Source organism: Staurois parvus, unplaced genomic scaffold (assembly GCF_062004578.1).
Source record: "Staurois parvus isolate SC_StPar_1 unplaced genomic scaffold, SC_StPar_1.0 ptg000007l, whole genome shotgun sequence".
In the NCBI taxonomy this organism is placed as follows: domain Eukaryota; kingdom Metazoa; phylum Chordata; class Amphibia; order Anura; family Ranidae; genus Staurois; species Staurois parvus.
In genome coordinates, this window is record NW_028317803.1 from 9,724,188 (window position 1) to 9,745,321 (window position 21,134).

General features: G+C 43.0%; 1 protein-coding gene across 1 annotated transcript in view; it reads left to right on the forward strand.

Moving 5' to 3' along the window:
* Window positions 1-21,134, forward strand: part of DIAPH3 (diaphanous related formin 3) — a 1,068,692-nt gene that overhangs the window by 537,813 nt on the left and 509,745 nt on the right. The window contains exon 18 of the mRNA XM_089668393.1: window positions 18,440-18,532. Coding sequence (XP_089524519.1) covers window positions 18,440-18,532 — 93 coding nt within the window. The remainder of the gene's footprint in view (window positions 1-18,439; window positions 18,533-21,134) is intronic.

The following is a 21,134-nucleotide window of genomic DNA, read 5'->3' on the forward strand; positions in this document are numbered from 1 at the left end:
AACTCTAAAGGTTAAACTTGAACAGCTATTCTTCTTGCATTTCATTTTATAGAAGAATTTGAATTGCTAAAAATAATGTTCTGTGTTCATTGTGTGGATTTAATAAATCTGGTAAATGTATATTTATTTAGATCAATTTACAAAGGATAAGAAATTATACTGCATATACTTTAATGTGTATTTTATTTTTAAGTGCATCTCCTAGATAACTGATCTTTTCCTCATGACTGCTATTTAGATACAGCTTTAGATCATGCACTAATTGCATCGGAATGCATATTGGTGATCACTCCAAGCTGTAGTATAATCAGGGCAAAAACCTTGGCTCCAATACAAACCAATCTGATTTTCAAATGTAAGGAGAACTTACCTTTAAAGATTTAAAGACTTTGCTTGACCATACCATAATTTTTTTTCTCAGAAATAAAGTTTGATAGATGCAATAAATTTAAAGTACATTGACTGGAAGCTGTCTTGTACCCTAAGGGGCAGTTCACACACATGCAGTCCAATGTATTTTTTGTTCTGCATCAAAAATGCATGGACAGTTCTATGGGTTCCAATGGCATAGTTTACACAAGTGCAGTGTGTTCCAGTGCAGTCAAAGAAATTAGAACATGCAACATTTTGTCTGCACTGAACTGTATGGGAACACCCCAAAACACATTAAAACACTCTGGGATGCACCAGAACACATCTAAATTCACCAAAAACACACACGCATGCATTACAGAAAAAACAAAACACAAAAAAACAAACACAAAACCTGGGAAAAACAAGAAGAGAGGGTTAAAAAAATGCACTGAAACACATGGAAAACACATTACAATGCACAAAAATGTGCAACAGAAATGCATCCAGAGTTTGTTTTTGTGGTGTGAACCATAAGCAAAGTCACATCTGGAACCAATTTTTGTGGTGTGAATTTGCCCTAAAGGAACTGGAGACCCTAGCTTATCAGTTTTCTTCTGACCTATAGGAGTAGTGGACATCTGTTACAATTTGCTTCTCTCTATGCCACAGACATCCCAGTCAATCATTGGTTTCCAACAGGTACTAAATTTAAAACTCAACCACCTCACAGCTTTTTTCTTTAAATTAACTAAATACTGTCCAAAGACAGTAATATTTGCAGAATGTTCTGAACCACCTCCTCTCCCAGATAGATTTTTGTCAGTCTTGCCACAAGACAGGTTCAAAGATGTTTGCGGTACTAAAGCCCAGCAGGAGCATTCATCCTATTCTGGACTTAAAATCACTCATCAAATTCCTTAAAATTCCAACATTCTCCATGGAATTTGCAAGGCAGGTGATTTCCTACTTAAGACAAGAGGAACACATAGCATCCTTGGACATGCAAGATGCCTGTATGCATATTTCAATTTACCAACCTCATCCATTTCAATTTCTAAGCTTTGCAGTGGCAGACATCCACTTCCAATTTGTTGCACTACCCATCGGCCTAACCTCTGCTCCCAGGGTGTTCACAAAGGTTTTAGTACCATTGCTTACTACAAAATTCCAAGAGAAACATCCAATTCTTAGATTATAAGCGCCAAGGAGCAGGGCCCTCCTGTCCCTCCTTGTATTTAACTGTATTGTTGCTGTATTGTCTCCCGTTATATTGTAAAGCGCTGAACAAATTGTTGGCGCTATATAAATTCTGTATAATAATAATAATAAAGTCACAAGCCATATAGAAGACCTCCTTCTAAAGGATTCATTTCCCTTTCAGTTCTCAGAAAATGTCCACAAAACAATTCAGCTATTCCAGGTCTTAGGCTGGGTGATTACTTTCAACGAAGCTGTTCTCCAGCTTCCACTTCACCTGAAATAATTGATATGGTCCTGGACCCATTCCAAAATAAAGTCTTTGTTCCAGGATTTTTTTTTCTTGACAGTATCTTTTACCAATTTAATTGAAAAAACTTAAAAAAAAAAAAAAAAAAATTGCTAGCATGGAAAAAGCAAGTTCCTCGACGATCGCCACTTTATCTCTATCAGTGGGAAAGTACTTCATTCCTTACCCCTGGAAGGTTCTTAAAATAGAAGCAAGTCTGTCAAGTGGGGGAGGGTGTACCATCCTTGAGAGGTCAAGGAATATGGGCAAGAGAGGAACCAAAAATCCCCATTAACTGTTCAGGGCAATATGTCTCTGCAGTACTGGACCCCTTTCTGAATGATACCCAATCCAGGTTCAGTTAGACAATGCCACCACAATGAAATATGAGAACTATCAAGGGGACACAAGCCTGGCTTTCTTGAATGAAGCACACCATATTCTTTTGGTCAGACCCTCTGTGTGCAGCACCCCCCCCCCCCAAAAAAAAAACAAAAAAAAAACTACCTGAGTCCCATCTCGATCCAGCGATGTACACAAGAGCCTTGGCTGTCCCGGGTCTCTCCCTCCTCTTTTCATGTGTAAAGCTAGACAGTGATATGTGAAAAATTGTTTAGTACCCAATGTCAAGTGCATTTTGTACTCATTTTAAATTAACAGTGCATATGCATTTTCTACTCTTTTGTACTTTTAAAAGAAAAAATGGAAATACAATTATTCTGATGTCTTATTTGTGTCTCTATCATAAAGTGCTAGGGGCATAAACATTTTCTATAACATTATATATATATATATATATATATATAACATTATATATATATATGTTACAAAGGTGTGTACTCTAATCAAAACAATGCATCCATTATCCACTGTTCAAATGCCAAGGTCTCGCTGTGGCTGAATCCCTATTCCACAAGCATTCCTGATGTGCGCGGTGACGTCAGATCCAAGCCCCAGCCCTACGTGTTAAATCATTCAACGTATTCAAGGGGCGGTAGCTAGGGGCTGGGGCGTGACGTCGCCGCGCACATCAGGAACGCTTGCTGCAGAGGGATTCAGCCGGAGCAAGACCTTTATGTTTACTTTAGCTATTGATACTAGTGTCAGTGATGACACTGAAAAATGTGAGGGGTTTTTAACATTATTTTAATAAAGTGGTTTTGAAGTTTTCACATTATGCAAGTTTGCTTCCTCCCTGCTGTATATGACGGTATTTGCACACTGATGATTCTGGATAAAGAGTCGGTGCTTTGACAGGGGGATTGCATGGTGGCTAGTTTATAACTTTACCAGCAATATGCTTTGATGAGTTGAAAGTATCACAATTGGGTGGTGGATTCACAACTTGGTGATGATCTAAGGTGTTGCAGAGTTTTTTTTTTCTATCATTTTGACTACAGAAATGATGAATGACTGAACTTAGAGCTCTGGGACACAGTGGGACTTACATGGCTCCAGAGGCTTCTACCACACCGCAGCAACTTCAGCCTACCACACCGCAGCAGTTTCCCTCCCCGCAACACCGCCAATATGACCTGCAAGAGGAAGGAGGAACACAGGCCCAGCCTTCTTCTCACAGTCTCAGCCATGGCAGGAACAAGATGGTGCAGGCCCACGGCTGCAACACGCTCTCTCTCTCAAAGGCCAGCAACAACGGCTGGCAGCAGCCACTCTACAAGGACTCCCAACTTGTAAACCCACTATCTGGAAGCCCAGAGAGAGATTTTGCATGAGTGACCATACATATCAGTCAAAGGTGCTCTCTAACATCAAATGCAATAAATGATCTAGTGAATGCACACGACACCAATGAGAATGATCATCAGTGGTTCAAGACAACATTAGCAGATTTGGAGGACAGATCAAAATATTAAAATAAGCGGGGCACCCCCCGAAGAAATACAATCAAGAGAGTTGAGAACAAATCCGTTTTGGGCATGATCACCATATATGCAACACATCTCCACGATGATCACAACTCCAAAAGTATCGATCACTGCAGGTAGGGTTTGCCTAGGCCAAATGAGCAGGGACCCAATACTAAGGAAACAATACTTTGTATGCCGCCTCCAACGTGGTTGTATTAAACGGACATTAGCTATAAAAGACCAAGCCCTATTTCAGTCCTCCAGATCCATGACCACCCCCAGGTCACTCTCCCACTGAGTGACATATGAGAGAGAAGTATAATTTGAGCGCCTATTCAAGGATGCATAAAGTAGGTAAATAAGGCCCGGGGGGACCAGTACGCTGTTGCAAAGCTGTTCAAAGGCAAATTTCTGATACGGGAAAGTGGAAGTGGCCCGCATTGTCAGCCAATACAATTGGTGGTAGGGGAAAAATTCTGCCTGAGGGACATCCCTTGACTCTCAATGAGAATTCCAGGTGGGGAAGGACCGAAAAGTCAAAAAGTGTCGCACCTGGAAACAACCATTGGCAACCCACCAAGAAAATGTCCTTGGTTGATCCAAACCTGGCAGGAAGAGAGTATTATTAATAATTGGGAGCTAAGGTAGAAAAGGTGACATCAAACCATTGGAGTAGTGTACTGCGTCCCACACTTTTAGGCCCTGGAGCAAAATTGGACTCTGTGTCATAGGGCAGGGGGGAGCCATAGAAGCTTCCATGTTGCATTAGGTAGTTCTAGCAGGACCCATAGAGGAACATCAGAGGAAGCATGCAACATAGACAGTGGGGCAATCTGGCTCGCCTCATAATACTTAGTTACATTAGGCACCCCAAGACCTCCCTGGAGTCTATGGAATAAAAAGCGTATTCCTTGAGACTCTGGGGCGCCTGTCGGCCCAGAGAAATCACATAATCCTTGCCTGAATCAATCAAAGCAAATGAGGAGGAACCCGCACTGGAAGGGTGTGAAAATAATACAATAATTTAGGCAGGATGGTCATTTTCACTGAGGTAACCCGTCATATCCAAGACAGGTGCGGAAATTGCCAGGAGTGCATAAGAGAGTACACACAGCGAAGCAATGTATAATAATTTGAAACAAAGAGCCATAGGGGGTGTCAAGCGAATGCCCAGGCCTCGGGGGCCGCGCGCAGGCACGTGTTCTGAGGGACGAACAGGAACGGCCACTCAGAACAAGGAAACTCTCACCTGGCCATTTATGTACATTGGCCAGGTGGGAGGTAATTAAGACAAAACCTGTGAGAAAATCTCTTATACTACTCAAAGATTAAAAATGCTTTTATACTCCTCTGGTAATAAAGCCTGTAAATTCTTTGACAAAATTCAGCGGGCCATCGCTCTAAAACTAAAATTCCCTTTATATATCATCCATCTAACAACAGCAAAATATTTGATCCTTGAGGAATTGCTGATTCCTTCACCTCCTATTACAGGGAGCTGTGTAATCTGAAAGATAATGCTACTATTTCCTTACCTAACTTTCAATATATTGACAATTTCCAACATAATATCGATCTTCCAACCCTATAAGAAGAACAGCTACACTCTCTTTATGCCCCATTTACCTTGCCTGAAATCCAAAGTACAACTGATATCCTTCCCAATAACAAATCACTTTGTCCAGATGGACTTACTGGAGAATACTATGTGTTTTGAATCTATTCTAGGTCCATACCTTAGTAAAGTTTATGACACTGCTGGGGCCTTTGCTTCTTTTCCTTCTGAGATGTTGGAAGTCATGATTGTTACACTGCCAGGAAAAGTGCCTGTCCTATTTCCCTCCTTATTAACGATCTTAAATATATATGCCAAAGTTATCACTTCAATCCTCATGGATATTATGCCCTCATTAATACACTTAGACCAATGTGGTTTTACGAAGGGGAGACGATCCTCAGACTTCTTAACATCATAAATTTAGCAAAACAAAAGGGAACACCTTCTTTGCTCCTTGCTATGGATGCATTCCATCAAGACGTTAATTTTCCTGGTCAGGTCGCTAAGCGACATTCAAAATGCAGATCCTGCATCAACTTCTCTATATCTTTAGAACTGTACCTATACCAGTCCCTAAAACCTACTTTGTTTCTCTACAGTCTACATTGAATGAGTATGTGTGGTAGAAAAGCATGTTGTGCATTTGGTAATTCATAAAACACAGATCAGCAGGTGGTTTTGGTCTTACTGACCTACAAGGAAATTATTTTGCTGCCCTACTGGCACAAGTTAAATACTGTTATTTAGGTCCCCCATGTGTGTTGTGGTTAGAATTGGAACAGGCAATGCTACCATATAGTGACCTTCTTTATGCGAGCCAATACTGAAAAACAACCTACCATTAACTGTATTAGCCACTTTAACTCATGACAAGAGTTTGTATCTTCTCCTATGAGCCTGATCAGTATATTTGAGTTACTAAGTCCCATCACAACCTTGACAGCTCTTACCCCTGATTTGTCTGTATCTGCTTGGAAAAATCTGGGCATAAATTTGATTAAAGACTTATATAATGGTGATTCTTTAAATACATTACCTACTCTAAGCTTAGAATTTGCCCTCCTGCACACTGAACATTATATATATCTTCGTATAATGCACTTAGTTACCTATTCGCCCAAATTAGAATGCAAAGTACTATGGAGGATTGTTCAATATCTTAACCCAGGCTCTACTATCAAAGGAGGTATGTCTTTGTTCTATATGACCATCAAAGGAAAAGAGAATTTCTCAAATCATCGCCCATACTGGCCTGGGAAAAATATCTTGATTCAGCGTTTTCTGAAATTCAATGGCAAAAAGCCCTTACCACAGCCTATACTACGACTAAAAGTTTCAAATCTCACAAAAATGTATTCTTAGATTGTATTTAACTCCTTATTGTATCTCTAAATTTTGCATAAATACCACTCCCTTGTATTTTAGACAATGTGGCCAATTAGGAACTATTTATCATACATTTTGGTCATGTAGTAAACTATCTAAACTCTGGCTTTCAATGTCCACAGTAGTTACACAATTACCGGTATACTGTACATATCCCTTTCTCACCAAGTTTTGCCCTCCTCATAATTGGTATTGAGAATATACCTTTAATCCCTAGAATAATTTTTACACACATTTACCTAGCCACCAGACTTTCTATAACATGACTATGGAAATCCTCTATCACTGCTTCTATAAAAGATATAGTGAGAACAGTACAGCTTCATTATGTTTGAGGTCAGATTTGCTTCCTCAACAGGTAGATATATGACAGCTGCCAAACTGTGGCTTCCATGGGTTACATGGTACTGAAAACAATCTTCAAAGTCATAGGGTTCTTTTTTTTTTTTATTTTATCCCGGTACTCTTCCTCTTCTTATTCTGGATGTGAATCATCATCAGTCATATGAGCGTCCCTGCTGACAACATAGCCTTGAAATGAAAGTTAATTGTAATATATTTGATGGTAATATAGTTTAGCTATGAAAAGAACAAGTGCACCATAACTTTGATTTTATTTTTTATGGCCGCTTCACATTTAATTTTTGGTTTGTAACCATAGGCATGGCTTTTGTATTTTGTACTTTATTCTTTTGAAAGTGGCCATCTGTGGCCTATACCCTACTTGCATTTGGTTCTATATTTTTAAAACTAATAAATATATATATATATATATATATATATATATATATATATATATATATATATATATATTTGTACTTCTATTGATTTATATGTACTTTATGCTATCTGTTTACACATATATAGCAAACACCAAATTACTTAATATTTTAGGATATGTTATATGTACACATATTTCATATAACAACACCTTATCACATTTTTATTTCCCACACACATCGCATATGCACTTGGCACTTTAAATAGAGGTTATATATTTTACATGAGGACATTATATTATTATTTTGAGTGTATAATTATTTAAGTATAATTCTTAGTGGATAATGGAAACATTGTTTTGATTAGGGTACACACCTTTGCACTTTCTTTTTTTTTTTTTTTTCCTATACTGTATATGTGATGTTATAGAAAATGCTTATGCACTTGGCACTTTATGATTGAGACACGCATAAGTCATCCAAATAATTTTACTGTCATTTCTTTTCTGTTAAAAGTACGAAAGAGTAGACAATGCATATGCGCTTTTAATTTCAAACGAGTACAAAATGCATATGCACCTGACATTGGGTACTGAATAATATTCACATAGCGCTGTCTAGCTTTACACATTTATGTTTTGTTCAGAGATTTTTCAATCAGCTGCTGGTGGTCTTAATTTTTTTTTCCATTTTTAATTTTTGCTGTGGTACATCTTTGTACAGAAAGTTTCTCCCTCCTCATTGGCTGAGACAGCAATGGGAGTCATTGGCTTTGGCTACTGTCAATCAAAGCCAGTGAGCCAATGAGCAGGGAGTGGGGGGCAGGGCTGAGCCACATTTGTTTGTGAATAAACATGCAAAGCAGCGACTCAGGAGCATTCCTACTGGTGGGGGGACCCTAAAGGAGGATCAGGGCTGATCCATTGCACAGAGCAGGTATGACATGCTTGTTATTTAAATAAAAAAAAAAAAGCCTTTACAATCATTTTTAGCCACATGTGTGAAACACAAAGCCTATGGGCCAAATATGGCCCACCAGGCCATTTATGTGGCCCTCACTCATCTCCTGCAGCTGAAGCACCCCCCTAGTCTCTGCCCCCACCTTGTCTCAGCAGCCAGCAGCAGAAAGGAGGAAAGAACTCCTCCACCAGATCCTATGCCTCTTCATGCAGCTGTGGAGAAGATGGTCTCTGCACCCCCAGACCTCCCTGGAGTCTATGGAAAAAAGCCCCCCCCCCCCCTCATCTCCACAGTCGACAGCAGAGAGGAGAACAGAACTTCTTCTACAGATTCTACATCTCTCTGTGCACACCCTCCACACACACACCTCCTCCTACCCTGGTCTCCGCATTAACCACTTGCCTACCAGGCACTTATACCCCCTTATTTACCAGGCCAATTTTCAGCTTTCAGCGCTGCCGCACTTTGACAATTGCGCGGTCATGCAACATTGTACCCATATGAAATTTTGATAATTTTTTTCTCACAAATAGAGCTTTCTTTTGGTGGTATTTAATCGCCACTGGGCACTTTACTTTTTTGCGCTATAAATAAAAAATTGCCAAAAATTTGAAAAAAAAAAAAGTTTCTTTGTTTCTATTATAAAATTTTTCAAACAGGTAATTTTTCTCCTTCACTGATGTGCATTGATGAGGCAGCACTGATGGGCACTGATAGGCGGCACTGATAGGCAGCACTAAAGGGCACTGATAGGCAGTACTAATGAGGTGGCACGGATAGGCGGCACTGATAGACAGCACTAATGAGGTGTCACGGATAGGCGGCACTAATATGCAGCACTGATAGGCGGCACTGATAGGCGACACTGATGATGGGTACTGATAGACGACACTGACTGGCATCACTGCTGGGCACTGACTGGCGGCACTGACTGGCACAACCGCTGGGCACTGACTGGCAGCACTGGTGGGTGGCACTGGTGGGCAGCACTGGTGGGTGGGCACAGATGGGTGGCACTGGTGGGCACAGGTGGGTGGCACTGCTGGGCACAGGTGGGTGGCACTTCTGGGCACAGGTGTGTGACATTGCAGAGTGGCACAGGTGGGTGCACTGTTGGGCACAGGTGGGTGATCTGCTGGGCACAGGTGGGCGGGGCTAGTGGGCGCACTGCAGGGCACAGGTGGGCGGAACTTGCGGGTGGCACTACTGGGCACCGATCATCAGGGCACTGATCATCAGTGCCCTGATGATCGGTGCCGATCCCCACTCTGACAACTGCTGGTTCTCGGCAGTACTTTCCTCACGATCTGACAGCGTGAGGAAAGTGCAGCCGAGAACCGGCACTTGCATTTCCCTGTGATCAGCGTGTCATTGGACACCGCTGATCAGGTGGTAAAAGGCCGCTGTGATTGGCCTTTTACCACATCACGTGATCAGCTGTGTCCGTAGGACACAGCGATCACGGAGATCGTCGGGTGCGCGCCCCCTGGGGCGCGCAGGAGAGCGCGTTCTGGGGGGGACGTCATATGACGTCCACTCAGAACTGGCCGGCCGCAGTGCAGCCGTCATTCGGCTATCTGCGGTCGGCAACAAGTTAAGCAAACTCCAGAAGCTGTCTCCAGCTTCCTCCAAACCCTCCACTTGATGCTTTCAAGCTCCAAACCCAACTTCTTCCCGCCATACATTTTTGCCCGAAGGTCTGCTTTAAGGTTTTATTGCAGTCTATTAATACCAGCGAGAGCCAGTACACTTATTAACATTACTAAATTACATCAGGCCTGTTCCAACTGATATCTGCTTATTAGAGTACAATATGCTAGCATTCAAAGAAATAAGCAAAGGGATATTGTTGAAGATTATTTCATACAGACATGACTGTAGCATGTCTCCTACTAGATGTGCAAAAGCATGACAAGTTTGTATTGCTAAATAGATGCTAAAACTTTCCATATTGGACTGTCTATAGCAGGGGTGGGCAAACTTTTTAACTTGAGGGCCGCAATGGGTTCATATATTGGACCCAGGGGCCGGACCAAGAGTAGATGAATGATGTGTATGTGTCATCCATAGTAAGTATAGTAATATTCCCCCCTAGTAAGCATAGTAATTTACCCCCCATAGTAATTCATCCCCCATATAGTAATTCATCCCCCATATAGCAATTCATCCCCCATAGTAATTCATCCCCCATATAGTAATTCATCCCCCATATAGTAATTCATCCCCCATATAGTAATTCATCCCCCATATAGTAATTCATCTCCAATAGTAATTCATCCCCCATATAGTAATTCATCCCCCATATAGTAATTCATCCCCCATATAGTAATTCATCCCCCATATAGTAATTCATCCCCCATATAGTAATTCATTCCCCATATTAATTCATCCCCCATATTAATTCATCCCTCATATAGTATTTCATCCCCCACAGTACTATTCCCCCCCAAGTAGTAAGCCAAGTCCCCCCTGTGTCAATTCACTTACCTTTGCTCCGCGCGTTCCTCTCGCCGTGTTCCGACGCCGTTCCGGTCTTCAGGGCGGACTGTGAGAGGAGCCTAGCTCCCCTCACATTCGTCACGCTGCCCCGCCTACACACATCCTGACAGCCAATGTATCACGCTCCGCGGGCCGGATTAAAAGGTCCGCCGGGCCGTAAACGGCCAGCGGGCCATAGTTTGCCCATTGCTGGTCTATAGCTACAGACGACAAGTCTAACATGATCCAATGTTCCAGCATTTTTCTGCATCATGCAACTTTTTATCCAATTTTATTGTTTAAAGGCTTTATTATGTATTGCTGCTGTGCTCTTGTACATGACTTGCAATAACTATGCTTGTGACTTCATTTGTGTTTGCTTTCTCTTTGCTAAAAGAATTACAACCGCAGCCTTCAAATAAAGAGAGCAGTAAGTGTGTCTGTGTCATGAGCAGTGTGTTAGTTCTGCTTATCCTCTTTAGTATAAGTTGCCTGCTTCCACATTTAACTATATTGCTTTTAGTCCATAGCGTGGATATTGGTCACATAAATTCTGAGGTGTACTTTCTGTTCCTTTATAGCTGCAGTAGCATTACCTCATTTGACTTGCAATTTTAGTACATCCCATAAAGTAATGTATGATGCTCCCACACGGATTCTGAATTATTAAAAAAATAAAAGTAGATGTGTGGTAGATTCAAAATTAATTGTGTCTGTTTTGAAGCATCCATTGTGCAATGTTGGTGAATATATTGCAACACTGATATGCCTGAAAGAGGCAATTGGTTACAGAGACTGGATGTTGGAGCCATGGCTCATCTGTTCTGTTATTGAACAGCTGTGATTAAGGACAATAGAACATAGAAAAATAATGTTTTAACATGACATGATTACATATAGCTTATATAAACTGTACAAGTAGAACTCCAGACATGCTAAGCACAACTACTCAGCTGAAGAGCCTACTCACTGTATACATACATGCATATACCAAAGTTTTTGTACCTATAAAATATGCTTTAATTACTGTGCCTTGGGGTTTAGGAATGCATAACGCACACAGCACAGGTGTTAGGCATACATAACACTATGGGGTTGGTTTACTAAACGCAAATAGGCTGTGCACTGCAAGTGCAGTTGCTGTAGATCTGAGGGGAACATGCAAAGAAAAAAAAAACAAAAAAACATTTTTTACTTACACATGATTGGATGGAAGAAATCAGCAGAGCTTTGCCTTATTTCATTGCTTCCACTCGGATATAAAGCAACTGCACCTGCAGTGCACAGTATATTTACTTTTAGTAAATCAACTCCAGAGTCAGGAGTGCATTTCTGCTTATAGTGCAATCATTAGGAGTATGTATCAAACAGAGCACACTAGATCAGAAGCTTGTAATGCACAGAATACAGGGATCAGGACTGTGTAATGCAAGGTGAAAGGATAAGCAGTGTGTAACACATACCGTGCAGGGATCAGACGTGCATAATACAGAGCTCAGAAGTATGTAAAACAGGGCAATTTACAGAGTACAACCAAATATTACCTTCTGTTCCCAGTACAAATTACCAAATTATCTCACCAGTACCAGGTCTATTTATTTATTTATTTCTCCCTCCCTGAAATGCAGCCTAGTATAGATCCCAATCACACCCTCCCCCCAACACACATAATTTGGAGAGCTACTTCCTCCCTCTGTAAAATACACTCTCGCACTTTGTATACAGCATCCGTTCCAAAGGTTTAAAATAAAAACTCAAACTTTCTCAGCATTAGGACCCTGGGAACATTCCCTAGGCGCCTGCCACTACTGACAGCAGTCTTAAACGTGCTTTTATATGCATTTAGAGACCATTTCTAAACACATATAATCAGTGCTGTTTTTTTCCCAGTACACCTCTGTGTCTAGAAAACCTAAAACAGGAGTGGCAGTGTGGCTGAAGCCTTACTATTATCTTAATTTCTATAATAAAAATTAATGATTACCGTATTTTTCGCTCCATAAGATGCACCTGACCATAAGACGCACCTAGGTTTTAGAGGCAAAAAACAAGAAAAAAAATATTCTGAACCAATGGACTGCAGGCACAGTACAGGGGATGACCAGAGACTGCGGACACAATACAGGAGATGACCAGAGACTGCGGACACGGTACAGGAGATGACCAGAGACTGCGGACACGGTACAGGAGATGACCAGAGACTGCGAACACGGTACAGGAGATGACCAGAGACTGCGGACACAGTACAGGAGATGACCAGAGACTGTGGACACAGTGCAGGAGATGACCAGAGACTGCGGACATAGTACAGGGGATGACCAGAGACTGCGGACACAGTACAGGAGATGACCAGAGACTGCGGACACAGTACAGGAGATGACCAGAGACTGCGGACACAGTGCAGGGAATGACCAGAGACTGCAGACAGTGCAGGGAATGACCAGAGACTGCAGACAGTGCAGGGAATGACCAGAGACTGCAGACAGTGCAGGGAATGACCAGAGACTGCAGACAGTGCAGGGAATGACCAGAGACTGCAGACAGTGCAGGGAATGACCAGAGACTGCAGACAGTGCAGGGAATGACCAGAGACTGCAGACAGTGCAGGGAATGACCAGAGACTGCAGACAGTGCAGGGAATGACCAGAGACTGCAGACAGTGCAGGGAATGACCAGAGACTGCAGACAGTGCAGGGAATGACCAGAGACTGCAGACAGTGCAGGGAATGACCAGAGACTGTAGACAGTGCAGGGGATGACCAGAGACTGCGGACACGGTAAAGGAGATGACCAGAGACTGCGGACACGGTACAGGAGATGACCAGAGACTGCGGACACGGTACAGGAGATGATGAGAGACTGCGGACACAGTACAGGAGATGACCAGAGACTGCGGACACGGTGCAGGAGATGACCAGAGACTGCGAACACGGTGCAGGAGATGACCAGAGACTGCGGACACGGTGCAGGAGATGACCAGAGACTGCGGACACGGTGCAGGAGATGACCAGAGACTGCGGACACGGTGCAGGAGATGACCAAAGACTGTAGACAGTGCAGGGGATGACCAGAGACTGCGGACACAGTACAGGAGATGACCAAAGACTGTAGACAGTGCAGGGGATGACCAGAGACTGCAGACAGTGCAGGGGATGACCAGAGACTGCGGACACAGTACAGGAGATGACCAAAGACTGTAGACAGTGCAGGGGATGACCAGAGACTGCAGACAGTGCAGGGGATGACCAGAGACTGCAGACAGTGCAGGGGATGACCAGTGACTGCGGACACGGTGCAGGAGATGACCAGAGACTGCGGACACGGTGCAGGAGATGACCAGAGACTGCGGACACGGTGCAGGAGATGACCAGAGACTGCGGGCACGGTGCAGGAGATGACCAGAGACTGCGGACACGGTGCAGGAGATGACCAGAGACTGCGGACACGGTGCAGGAGATGACCAGAGACTGCGGACACGGTGCAGGAGATGACCAGAGACTGCGGACACGGTGCAGGAGATGACCAGAGACTGCGGACACGGTGCAGGAGATGACCAGAGACTGCGGACACGGTGCAGGAGATGACCAGAGACTGCGGACACGGTGCAGGAGATGACCAGAGACTGCGGACACGGTGCAGGAGATGACCAGAGACTGCGGACACGGTGCAGGAGATGACCAGAGACTGCGGACACGGTGCAGGAGATGACCAGAGACTGCGGACACGGTGCAGGAGATGACCAGAGACTGCGGACACGGTGCAGGAGATGACCAGAGACTGCGGACACGGTGCAGGAGATGACCAGAGACTGCGGACACGGTGCAGGAGATGACCAGAGACTGCGGACAGTGCAGGGGATGACCAGAGACTGCAGACAATGCAGGGGATGACCAGAGACTGTAGACAGTGCAGGGGGATGACCAGAGACTGTAGACAGTGCAGGGGGATGACCAGAGACTGTAGACAGTGCAGGGGGATGACCAGAGACTGTAGACAGTGCAGGGGATGACCAAAGACTGTAGACAGTGCAGGGGATGACCAGAGACTGCAGACAGTACAGGGGATGACCAGAGACTGCGGACACAGTACAGGAGATGACCAAAGACTGTAGACAGTGCAGGGGATGACCAGAGACTGCAGACAGTGCAGGGGATGACCAGAGACTGCAGACAGTGCAGGGGATGACCAGAGACTGCAGACAGTGCAGGGGATGACCAGAGACTGCAGACAGTGCAGGGGATGACCAGAGACTGCAGACAGTGCAGGGGATGACCAGAGACTGCAGACAGTGCAGGGGATGACCAGAGACTGCTGACCTTTGGGGAGAGAGGGGGAGCAGGTACCTGAATTTGACAGGTACCCGCTCCCACGTCTGTGGAGTTGTCCTTCCTTCTTCTTCCCAGGCCGGCTTCTGTGACAGACGGGTGCCCACTGTGCATGCGCGAGAAGTGCTGCGCTTTGTGAATGGCCCGGAGCCTTCTGGGACCTGTCGTGTCCCAGAAGACACCAGATCATTCACAAAGCGCAGCACATGCGCAGTGGGCACCTGGCTGTCACAGAAGCCAGCGTGGGAATACTGTGCAGTGCTGGAGCGAGGAACAGGTAAGGCCCTGCAGGAGAGAACAGCTGAGCGGCCGGCCCGGTATTCTGACATGGTGGCGGAAGAAATACCGGACCAGCCGCTTTATATTCGCTCCATAAGACGCACTGACATTTTCCCCCCTTTTTTGGGGGGGAAAAATGCGTCTTATGGAGCGAAAAATACGGTATTTGTCAATATCATTTTTTAAATTAATAATCATTTGGCCTAAGGGGTAGAAACCAATATTACTGTTCAAGTATCAACACAGTATTTGTCAGGGATCCCCTCGATCCCCGCCGCGTTGGTCCCGGCGCAGGCGCAGTATGCCGCCCGGCGCAGGGACTCGAGCACTGGTTCCGGGCCGGCCGCGGCGTTCGAGTTCGCGCATGCGCAGTAGAAGCCGCGGCCGCCCGCTGGGCACCAATGGCAGCGCAGGGCGGGATATTTAAACGACCCTGAGCTGTCATTCAGTGCCTTCTGGTCTTTCCTGCATCCTGAATCCTGTGAACCTGTACCCTGTAAGTTATTGACCCAGATTGTACCTGACCTTGCTGTTTCTCCTATTCTGACCCTTGCTTTGCCTGACCTCTCTCCTGAATGCCCCCTATTGGATTTGACCTGCTGTTGCTGACCTGGCGTGTGAACCGACCATTCTATGCCCGCTGCCTTGTACCTTGCCGCCCTCTCTGTTACCGACCCGGCCCGTCTGACCTTGCTCATCCATCCATCCATCCCGTGCAGCGGGGTCTTCTGACCTCCTCACATCAGACTCTTCCCCGTGGGAGCCCCTTGCGCATACTGCTACCACTGACGGGCGCACCCAGTAGCCACGACCTGGTCTCAGGGAGCTCCAAGTCCATCCCCACCATCAGGGGCTCTGGTGAACAAGCACCCTGGGACTTAGACTCCGTGCGCTGGGGACGCCTACTCAGTGGAGTGCTAGTAGTACCGCCGGGCGGTCCCTTACAGTATTGTTCCTCAGTTTTTGAATTAGAAAAAAATTGAAGCCAATGTATCATGGCCACACAGTTAGCATTTGTTAAAATATCAGTCAGTAATGACAGTCCACATACAGTTAGGTCCATATATATTTGGACACAATCTTAGATTTTTTTTCCGTTATTTACCAAAACCTATTCAAACTATAGTTATATAATGGATATAGGCTGAAAGTGCACACTTTAATGTTTAATTTGAGGGTATGTATATCCAAATTGGAGGAAGGGTTTAGGAATTACAGATCTTAAGAGTAGCCACCACCCCCTTTTTCAAGGGACCAAACTTAATTAGACAATTGAATCAGAAGCTGTTTTATGTCCAGGTGCGGGCTACTTCTTTGTTATTTCTTCATCAATTATAAGCAGTTAAAAGGTCTGGAGTTGATTCTAAGTTTGGTATTTGCATTTTGAATCTATTGCTGTGAACCTACATCATGTGTTCAAAGGAGCTGTCCATGCAAGTGGAACAGGCCGTTGTAGGCCTTCAAAAACTAAAGAAATCCATCAGAGTGATAGCAGCAACATTGGGAGTGGCCAAATCAACAGTTTTGTACATTCTGAGGAAAGAACGCACTGGTGAGCTCAGGAACATAAAAAGGTATGGACATCCACGGAAGACAACAGTGGTGGATGATCGCAGGATCCTCTCTATGGTAAAGAAAAACCCATTCACAACATCCAGACAAGTGAAGGACACTCTCCAGGAGGTGGGTGTATGATTGTCAAAGTCTACAATCAAGAGAAGACTTCACGAGAGTAAATACAGAGGGTTCACCGCAAGGTTCAAACCATTCATAAGCCTGAAGAATAGAAAAGCCATATACGACTTTAACAAAAAACATCTAAAGCCAGACCAGTTCTGGAAAAGCATTCTTTGAACGGATGAAACTAATATTAATTTGTACCAGAATGACGGGAAGAAAAAAGCGTGGAGAAGGCTTGGAATAGCTCATGATCCAAAGCACACAACATCATTTGTAAAACATAGTGGAAGCAGTGTGATGACATGGGCATGTATGGCTTCCAGTGGCACTGGATCATTGGTGTTTATTGATGATGTGACAGAAGCAGCTGGATGAATTCTGCAGTGTTACTGTTATACAGTTATAGAGATATACTGTCAGCCCAGATTCAGCCAAATGCAGCAAAGTTGATTGGACGGTGCTTCACAGTACACATGGACGATGATTCAAAACACACTGCAAGAGCAGCCCAGGAACTTTTGAAGAAAAGAAGTGAAATATTCTGCAATGGCTGAGTCAATCACCTGATCTCAACCCAATTGAGCATTCATTTCACTTGCTGAAGGCAAAACTAAAGGCAGAAAGACCCACAAAGAAAGAACCACAGGCAGCTGCAGTTAGAGCCTGGCAAAGCATCAGAAAGGAGGAAACACAGTCTTTGGTAATGTCCATGGGTTCCAGACTTCAGGCAGTCATTGCCAGTAAAGGATTATCAACAAAATATAAAAAATTTGCATTTTATTTATGATTATATTCATTTGTCCAAATACATTTGAGCCCCTGAAAATGGAGGGACTGTGTATAAAAAAGAGTTGCAGTTCTTAAAATGTGTACTTGATATTGTGTATATGTTCAACTCCTTGAATTAAAGCTGAAAGTCTGCACTTCAAATTATTTTTGGATTTTTTTGGTTTAATTTATTCTGAAGGCATACAGAGCCAAAGGTATGAAATGGTGCCAGTGTCCAAACATATATTTAACTATATGTCTGTCCTGACAGGGTTTTCTAAAAATTAGGACAGCGACACTTACTATAGTTGCATACTGTAAATTAGTATCATACATGTAAAGGATATTCCATTCCAGTTTTTTTTTTTTTTTTTTTTTTTAGGGGGGAGGAGAGCACACACAACATGTTTATAAAAAATGTCTTAAGTCTTACCACTAAATCCATTTCTGCATGGTAAAACATTCTAAAACTATCTTAACTATTTTTCTAAATTTTCTTTTTGTTCTTTGGTTTTAACCTTCATCATTGTGTTTTCATGTATGAAGAAAATAAATTTTGTGTTTTCGTTATTAAACAGCAAATAAAGATGATGAAATTGAAGATACTCTTATTATTAAGAAAAGAATAAAGGAACTGAAGGTGTTGGAGCCAAAAGTTGCTCAAAATTTGTGTAAGTATATTGAAAGCAGTCCTGGGGCCAATTTTTTTTTTTACACGTTAAAATGCACATATTAGGCCTGAGGGGGAAAAAGAAAAAATAAATAATATATATGTGTGTGTATGTATGTATATATATATATTTATTTTATTTTTTTTAATTATTTATGTCCCCAAAGAATAAAATGTTGTTTTTTTGCAATTTTTCATGTCACATGATGTTAGCATGCATTGATGTTAACTTTAGTGAATACAAACCCAATATTGTACCCAATTGTTTGCCAAGAAACAAAAGATGAGTTTGTACAAAATAAAAAGGTACCCAGCATGTCTAGCGTTAAAACTGTCTGTGCCCATGAAGTGGCAACAAACTCCAGTACCCAAAATTGTCCATAAAAGCTGTTACAGGTCATCTGTTTAAAGGTAACTGCAAATAATTTATCTAAAATTTATAGAACATTAAGCAGAATCAACATTTGTGTTCATAGGAACACTGATACATGCATTTGCGTGTGTACAAACGTGTGTGTTTTGTTCGGGGGAGGGGTGGGGGTCTTCAGGCAAATATTTTTTTGTATTTTTTATTTGTCAGTTTTCCATTTTTAACATTCATCTTCCCAGCACTGCCAGGGAATGTCAGCTCCAAACAATACACACCACTTCCTGGTACATTTATTTTAGAGTTTTGCTGGTTGTGGAAGTGATTGGCCAGCTGCATCACTTCCACCTGAAAGTTAACAGTTGGCTTGACAAGAGTACACACAATCCCAGCTGAAATAGCAGCCAGGAGGGAGTTTTAAATCTCTTGACACCATTGCCTTTTATAGCATGTCCCGAAATATGGCTGTGACTATTGAGAGTTGTAGTTTTATTTCAAATAGTTTTTATTGAAATTTTCAGAATCTTAAACAGGGTAACATCATATAGAAACATTGTAGTACAAGGTTCACAAAAACAAGTGTACAATCTATGAGCTGAATGAGGAGGTGGTAGTGTAGTGAAGTGAGGAAAAGGAGGATGGTATAGGGATGGGCAGCGCACGGAAGATATATAATATTTTAGGTAATATGCACATTTTGATAGTCGCTATTCTGCCTAGCATTGATAAAGTAGCCGTACGTAGGTTTCTAAGCTCCTGTGGAATTGTATCTAGTAGCGGTTTAAAATTAGCTGCATAGAGTTGATTAGTGTTGGCAGACAGTTTAATCCCCAGGTAGGGGATATTATGTTTTTCCCATTTAAAAGGGAATAGTTTGGTAAGCAGGTTTTGGAGTGGAGCAGGAGTGTACAGGTTTAAGATAGATGACTTGGGTTCATTGAGCTTATAGTATGAAACGTCTGCGTACGTTTGTATGTGGGTGCGTATCTAGGTAAGTGATTTATAGGGGTTTGTGATCGTTAGAATAATGTCATCTGCAAAGAGACTGATTTTGTGTTCGTGTTTAAGGAATTTGATTCCTGAGAAACTGGGGTCATTTCTGAGGTTGGATGCCAGTGGTTCAATAAGTAAAGCGAAGATTATGGGGGAAAGGGGGCATCCCTGTCTAGTTCCATTAGAGATTTGGAACGGTTGCGAGAGCGTGCCGTTGGTGAGAACTTTAGCGGAGGGTTTGGAGTATAGGGACAAAATTGCAGACATCATCCAATCCGTAATTCCAAATTTTTGGAGGGTAAGCGTCATGAATTGCCAGTGAATGCGGTCAAATGCTTTTTCTGCGTCAAGTGATAGGAGGAGTGAGGGTTGATTATCTGTTTCAAGGTGGTGTAGTAGTGATATGATTCGTCGAGTTGCGTCAGGAGCCTGTCTGCCTGGTATGAATCCTACTTGGTCAGAGTGGATTAGGATGGGAAGGTATGGAAGCAGTCGTTGAGCTATTATCTTGGCATATATTTTTAGGTCTGTGTTAAGCAGAGAAATTGGTCTATAGTTTTGAACTAATTGGTAGTCTTTACCTGGTTTTGGGATAGTAGTAATTATTGATTGTAGCATATCAGAGGGAAATTCCCCTTTAGAGGCAACAAAGTTATAGAGAACCGATAGGTGTGGCTTGAGATGGGGTGCGAACGTCTTATAGTATTCATTGGTGAAGCCGTCATTACCTGGTGATTTGTTCAAGGGGAGCTTGTTTATGGTTTTCTCGATCTCAGTAGGCGAAATCGGCACAGATAGGGAGGATAATTGGGAAGGCGTAAGAGAAGGGAGATTGGTATGTTGTAGAAAATTTTCAATCGACGGGGTTGTTGGTTGGGTCGTGTTTGGATCATCTTTTATATTGTATAGCGTTTGATAGTAACACGCAAACGCATTAGCTATGTCTTGTGGGTTGGTCAGTGGAGTATGTGAGATTGGGTGTTGAATCGTGGGGATTTTGTTTTTGAGCCGTTTTTGTTTGATGATTTTGGTAAGAAGAGAGTTTGATTTATTGCCTAGCGCATAAAATTGAATCGTGGGGATTTTGTTTTTGAGCCGTTTTTGTTTGATGATTTTGGTAAGAAGAGAGTTTGATTTATTGCCTAGCGCATAAAATTGGGATTTGGTTTTTTGTAGGTTCGTGTCATAAGTGTGTAATAGGATAGTGCGTAGTGCATTCCTATCTCGGTTTAAGGCCGCGGTC